Source organism: Heteronotia binoei, chromosome 6, assembly GCF_032191835.1.
Source record: "Heteronotia binoei isolate CCM8104 ecotype False Entrance Well chromosome 6, APGP_CSIRO_Hbin_v1, whole genome shotgun sequence".
In the NCBI taxonomy this organism is placed as follows: Eukaryota; Metazoa; Chordata; class Lepidosauria; order Squamata; family Gekkonidae; genus Heteronotia; species Heteronotia binoei.
In genome coordinates this window covers 147,319,715-147,326,768 of record NC_083228.1, presented here as the reverse complement: position 1 = coordinate 147,326,768, position 7,054 = coordinate 147,319,715, and the positions used below count along the sequence as shown (strand labels likewise).

The 7,054-nt window shown below is 45.7% G+C and overlaps 1 protein-coding gene across 1 annotated transcript; it reads left to right on the top strand.

Moving 5' to 3' along the window:
* Nucleotides 1–168: 168 nt before the first annotated feature.
* On the top strand, nt 169–2,034 carry LOC132574504 (zinc finger protein 658B-like; the record flags this gene model as incomplete). The annotated part of the gene is made up of 1 exon (XM_060242863.1): nt 169–2,034. A coding segment is annotated over one exon (1,854 nt), but the record flags the coding sequence as incomplete, so codon positions are not given.
* Nucleotides 2,035–7,054: the final 5,020 nt, after the last annotated feature.

Below are 7,054 nucleotides of genomic sequence, written 5' to 3'. Positions count from 1 at the left end.
ACATGTACATCCACTCAGTGTAGCAAGTACTTCAGAAATAGATCACAGCTCCTAGTGCACCAAAGAGTACACAGAGGCAAGAAACATTTTGAATGTTCAAACCATGGAAAAAGATTCAATCACAGTAGCACTCTAAAACTGCATCAGAGAACCCAAACAAGAGAGAAACCTTTTGAATGTTTGGACTGTGGGAAGAGATTCAGTCACAGTGGCCATCTTCAACGGCATCAGAGAACTCACACATGCGAGAAGCCTTTTGAATGCTCAGAGTGTGGAAAGAGATTCAGTCAGAGTGGCAATCTTCAACGGCATCAGAGAACTCACACAGGGGAGAAACCTTTTGAATGTTCAGAGTGTGGGAAGAGATTCGGTCACAGTAATACTCTAAAACTGCATCAGAGAACCCACACAGGAGAGAAACCTTTCAAATGCTCAGAGTGTGGAAAGAGATTTAGTAATAGTAGCCATCTTCAACTGCATCGGAGAACCCACACAGGGGAGAAACCTTTTGAATGCTCAGAGTGTGGAAAGAGATTCAGTCGGAGTGGCCATCTTCAACGGCATCAGAGAACTCACACAGGGGAAAAACCTTTTGAATGCTCAGAGTGTGGGAAGAGATTCAGTCAGAGTAGCAATCTTCAACTGCATCAGAGAACCCACACAAGGGAGAAACCTTTTGAATGTTCAGAATGTGGAAAAAAATTTAGTGAGAGAGGCACTCTAAAACAACATCAGAGAACGCACACAGGGGAGAAACCTTTTGAATGCTCAGAGTGTGGAAAGAGATTCAGTTGGAGTGGCCACCTTCAGCAGCATCAGAGAACTCACACAGGGGAGAAACCTTTTGAATGCTCAGAGTGTGGAAAGAGATTCAGTCGGAGTGGCATTCTTCAACAGCATCAGAGAGCTCACACAGGGGAGAAACCTTTTGAATGCTCAGAATGTGGAAAGAGATTCAGTCAGAGTAGCCGTCTTCAACTGCATCAGAGAACCCACACACGGGAGAAACCTTTTGAATGCTCAGAGTGTGGAAAGAGATTCAGTCAGAGTGGAACTCTAAAACTGCATCAGAGAACCCACACAGGGGAGAAACCTTTTGAATGTTCAGAGTGTGGGAAGAGATTCGGTCACAGTAATACTCTAAAACTGCATCAGAGAACCCACACAGGAGAGAAACCTTTCAAATGCTCAGAGTGTGGAAAGAGATTTAGTAATAGTAGCCATCTTCAACTGCATCGGAGAACCCACACAGGGGAGAAACCTTTTGAATGTTCAGAATGTGGGAAAAAAATTAGTGACAGAGGCACTCTAAAACAGCATCAGAGAACGCACACAGGGGAGAAACCTTTTGAATGCTCAGAGTGTGGAAAGAGATTCAGTCGGAGTGACCATCTTCAACGGCATCAGAGAACTCACACAGGAGAGAAACCTTTTGAATGCTCAGAGTGTGGAAAGAGATTCAGTCAGAGTAGCCATCTTCAACTGCACCAGAGAACCCACACAGGGAAGAAACCTTTTGAATGTTCAGAGTGTGGAAAGAGATTCAGTCACAGTGGTGATCTTCAAAAGCATCAGAGAACCCACACAGGGGAGAAACCTTTTGAATGCTCCGAGTGTAGGAAGAGATTCAGTCACAGTGGCAGTCTTCAACGGCATCAGAAAACCCACACAGGGGAGAAATCTTTTAAATGTTCAGAGTGTGGAAAGAGATTCAGTTTCAGTGGCACTCTAAAACTACATCAGAGAACCCACACAGGGGAGAAACCTTTTGAATGCTCAGAGTGTGGGAAGGGATTCAGTTTCAGTGGTAGTCTTCAACGGCATCAGAGAACCCACACAGGGGAAAAATCTTTTAAATGCTCAGAGTGTGGAAAGAGATTCAGTTTCAGTGGTAGTCTTCAACGGCATCAGAGAACCCACACAGGGGAAAAATCTTTTAAATGCTCAGAGTGTGGAAAGAGATTCAGTCGGAATGGCCATTTTCAACGGCATCAGAGGACCCACACGGGAGAAACCTTTTGAATGCTGAGAGTGTGGAAAGTCATTAAGTTGGATTGGCCATCTTGAACTGCATTAAAGAATCCACACTGGGGAAATCTTTTACATGCTCAGATTGTGGAAAGAGATTCAGTTGGAGTGGCTCTCTTCAGCTGCACCAGAGAACCCACATGGGGAAAACTTCTTTGAATGCAAAGATATTCACTTGGCATGGATATCTTCAACAGCATCTTAAGAATCCACACAAGGAGAAACTGTGTAACGGCTTAGCCTATCAAAAGAGCTTTTCTAGAAAGCTTGAATGTACACAGAAATTTTACGCTAAACAGGACGAAATGTTAAAAATGGTCAAACTATGGCAGGAGATTTAGCCATGTTTGGAGACCTCAAACACATCCCACTCTCCCACATGCTGGTAAAGGGACACCAGTTTTTAGCTCCAGGCAGTTGGCAACCCTAGATTAAGCGTTTCTTTATGAATCAGAGGACTGCTAAGGAAAAGTCAGAGCTCATTAAAGAGATTATTATTTCTTGCTAGTAAATCAGACTTTGTGAATTCAGAAACTCCAGCTGGGGTAAAATCTCAAAGCTCAGCTATTATGGGAGCTTATATGGGGCATATCTAGGATTCCCTATCTACAGCCTCTCCACTGTTATTGGGCTCAGTATAAAGTATTGGCTATTACCCAGAAAGCCCTTCCTGGCCTTGGACACTTATAATTGCCAGACTGCCTCTACCTCTCTGTGCCCCCACAACAGCTCCGCTCCTCTGGGTGAGGTCTTCCGCAGGTGCCAGTCTGCAAATGGGCAAAATCAGCAACTGCACATATACCTGTTGCGGAATGGCCTGCCGGAGGAGGTCAAGAAACTATTGAAAACTGAGTGGATCAAGAGAGCTTTTCTACTCGGGCAGGAGACTCCAACTGTCTAAAATGACTCACAAAGTTAACTTGGAAAAAACATTAGGGACTGTGGTCTGTGCTACTGTGTTTAGGGTAGTGAGCCTAGGATCCTACGAAGCAACTCTTGTATCATATATTATTTAATGCAGGGGTCCTCAAACTTTTTAAATAGGGGGCCAGTTCACTGTCCCTCAGACTGTTGGAGGGCCAGACTGCCATTACTGTACAAGGCCACGGGCCGTCAGTTCTCCGTCTTCTACATCTCTCTCCCTTCCCCACACCACACACCCCGGCCTGGGAACTCACCTCACCTCGGTATCACCTCACACTCTGTCTCCGCCGTCTCAGCCCAGTGCCAGAAGTGTGTGTTGCTAACGCGAGTTTAGGTCGAACGTCACTTCTGGTCTGATTTTGCCATAACCCGGTGGGCCGCATAAACGTCCTCAGCGGGCCGCATCTGGCCCGCGGGCCGTAGTTTGAGGACCCCTGATTTAATGTGTCATCTTAAGACCAAGCCTTTGCTTCAGCTGTGATTTTAGATTTCTGATTGGTTCTTCCACCCGAATCCCTTTGTGTTGTTCATGGAATGCTCCTTCTTGTTGATTATTTGGACTCACATGTGTTAGACCTTTCCAAGAGGCCTGTCATTCAAAAGCCCTGGCAGAGAAGCAGACCTCCTGAAGCATTCTTCAATAATGATCCTGATTTGGCTACAGATTAGAATTTACTTTGGGTTCCGGATTTGGAGTTCTTTGGGAAAATTTCTTTTTGCCGAATAGAATGAATTATAGGCTCTTTCTCAGTTCTTAATACCTAGCATATTATGTACTGTTTTGATAAATTGTTTATGCATCGAATTGTATAAATTGGATCTTTGTATTTAGATTTGTATTTTTATTACTTATTTTCCCTATGCTCCCTTTGTATTGGATTAGATTTAATTTTTTTTTTTTAAGCATTGCTTGAATGGTCCCTGTCTTCTCTGGGCTAATTTTTCACTCCCTTTAATTTCCTGCCTGGCTTTCTTTTTGCTGACAAGGTGTCTAAACAACCACAGCAAAGTTTTATACCTCTGGAACCGGAGAGCAGATTGTCTGGGCCAGGTTGGCGCTTAAAAAGCACCTTGAATCTCTTCCTTCATTTGAAAACAAATAGTCATGGAAATAGTTCTTTTATTTGCTTCTGTGCCCAGTAGCTGGTAAAAGGTTAAGAAGCAGACAAAACAGTGTGCATTTTCTAGGGAGAATACAGGAAGTCCTCCAATGTCCTCCTTGTGGGATCTGGCTTTGCTTGCAGGAGAGCTGGAGGATGGGGCCTTCAGAAGCCAGATTGGGGGGGGGGGGTGCCTAGATGGGAAAGATTGGGGGGGGACCTATGAGGAAAAGCTGCCTCAGGCTGGGCAACCCTCTTCATCCCACATGATGAACAAGGAAGGTGGGAAATGATCCAGATGTGCATAATTTGCAGAGAGCCAGGTGAGTGGAGCCTTCCCCAGGCAGGCCATTGCAGAAGGCGGGGCCACAACAGAGAGGGCACGTGTGTGGTGAGTTGTTGATTTTGCCCATTGGCAGGTGGCACCTATCTGCCCTACTCAGGTGAACCTGGAGAGGTGAGAAAAGGGAGCAGACAATGAGGTACAGAAGGGACAGCTTACACAAGACTCCCCTCCCATATAGTCAGTGTTGCCAACCTCCAGGTGGTGCAGGAAAAGGGCATATATACCTCTGTGAAAAACCAGCCTCAATAATGATACAAAAACTTATAAGTGCTTTATAAATATTGAACAAGATAAGGTGAAATGAATCACAAAAATAGAAATAGAACACTGAGCATGCCCCCCGTATCTCAAAGTCTCAAAACCAAGAAATTAATGCCAAATTTTTAAATGAAAAGTCCGGGCTATGGCAAAGGTTGGTTGTTAAACAGAGCCCTGAGCTCCAATTCTTCTTCTCAGTAGATGTCAAAGTAGTTCAGTGCAGCAAGGCATATATGGAACGTGAGAAGGTTGTACTTGATGCCCTGTTTCACTTAAAGCTTCTACAAGCTTTACAGTACCATTATACAATTTGCAACAAGAGCAAGGCTTCAGAATTCTTAGCAGTGGCAACCCTTCTTGGCCATCTTTCCACCCCAGTAATATCTCCAAGGTGGCAAACATCAAACCGCTAAAGCAGTTCAGCATTAAAACTACATTCGAGGTGATGTATACCAGGGATGGCCAACGGTAGCTCTCCAGATGTTTTTTTGTCTACAACTCCCATCAGCTCCATCCATTGACCATACTGGCTGGGACTGATGGGAGTTGTAGGCAAAAAAACAGCTGGAGAGAGACCATTGGCCACCCCTGATGTAAACACATAAGATAATTTTGTAAAAATTCACTAGTAAAAACATAAACACACATAACACCAAAACCAGGGAGGAAAGCCAGTAACCGTGAGCGGGGGATGAAGTTTCAGGGGGGGAGCCTCCATCCATCCCAGAACTTCTGAGGTGGTCTTCTGTCCTTGCCTGAAGCATTAGGGACTTCGTGAGCTTCTCCATCTGTGAGAACCAGGGTTGGCCAGGCTGCCTGGGGCCACCTAGAGGGGGCTTCCTGTGGGTGGGGAGCAGGGTGGGGTCTCACTGTATGTAATCAGGCCACGGCCTGGGGCTTCCATGCCAGTTTTACTAGGATATAGTTATGCTGAATGACTGAGTAAAAGCTGCTGGTCACTGCTCTGGGAGCCCTCGTTCTTCCCCACTGAACCCAGTATTGAACACTTCCTCCCCGCAAAAACCCTAAAGGTTCATTCCAGAAATCCCCTAACCCAGAGTTGGCAACCCTACCTGTTTGGCTTGCATGCAGGCTGGTTCAAGGCATGTTGTCCCCCAAGCCAGGGAAGCCCGTTGCATCCTGGGAGCCTGGGCTGCAGGTAGCGAAGCAGTGCCCGGGGAGGAGGCCTGTCCAGGGTTGCCATGGAAATAATGTCTCCCTGCTCAGTCTGCTAAAAATGCTCCTCTGAAGCAGTTATTTTTCCTCCTCTCTCTGTTGGTTTCTTCCCTCCTTGTTTAAAGAGAAGCTTGAATTTGCCTCAAGAGTTTGATCGGTCACCTGTCAGTGCCCTTCCTGGGGTGTGGGGGGTGCTTGGGAAGGGGAGGAGGGGGCTATTTGGGGCTCTCCCTGGTTTGGTGGTTGCTTGCAGCTGCTTGTGGTCCTTTCCTGCTGAAGGGGGGAGGAGGGGTGTGTGGGGCTGGAAGGCTCCTGGAGGGGGGGTGCCCATCTGAGGGAAGCCCCTGCCGTTCCCCTCACACCTGTGCCCCACCCACTGAGGCCTCGCTGCCAGGGAAGGACCGTTTGCCAATCGGGTCTGTCTGGCATAACCTAAGTTTTGCATCAACTAAGGTGACCAGAAGAAGAGAGATTCTCTTGAAACATGCAAAAGTGTCAACCTCAGGTCCATGTTGTCACATTTTCAGTTTTGACAATGATGATGATATTGGATTGTTGAATTCCACTCTATGTGCGAACTGGCAGAAACACACAAGGATTACTCCAGTTGGATGTTGAGCATCATGGTAGAACTGTAAGAATTTCAGGTGAAAATTGGTATGCACTGGATAGGGTGGCCGTGGCTGAAACCATCCCATTTATGTGTATTCAGCACATACTGATTTGATTTTGATTTGAAGTGAAATAATATATTCCAGCACTGAAGTGTTCAGCGCCGTGTTGTGAATTTATAACACTGCACAGTGTTTTGTTTGTGCTTTTTCAGCCTTCATTCATTCTTGTTTACAAAATTAGGACCAGGCAGCCCTCTTTTCTGCCCCCAAACCCAAATTAAGGCGGAAAGCTGCCCCTGAGACTAAGTATATCTGTGAACTGGTAGAAACACTTAAGGATCATCCCATTTCTGCATATTTTACGCACACTGATTCAATTTTGATTTGAAGTGAAATAATATATTATAGCTCTGAAGTGTTTGGCACAGTGTTGTGACTTTATAACATCACAAAGTGTTTTATTTGTGATTGTACAGCCTTATTTTCTGTTTGTTTGCAAAATTAGGACCAGGCAGCCCTCTTTGCGGCCCCCAAACCAGAATTAAGAAGGAAAGCTGCCACTGAACGTGGGCCTTCCTAGCTTTCTTAAAGATTTGACCGTGCGTGAA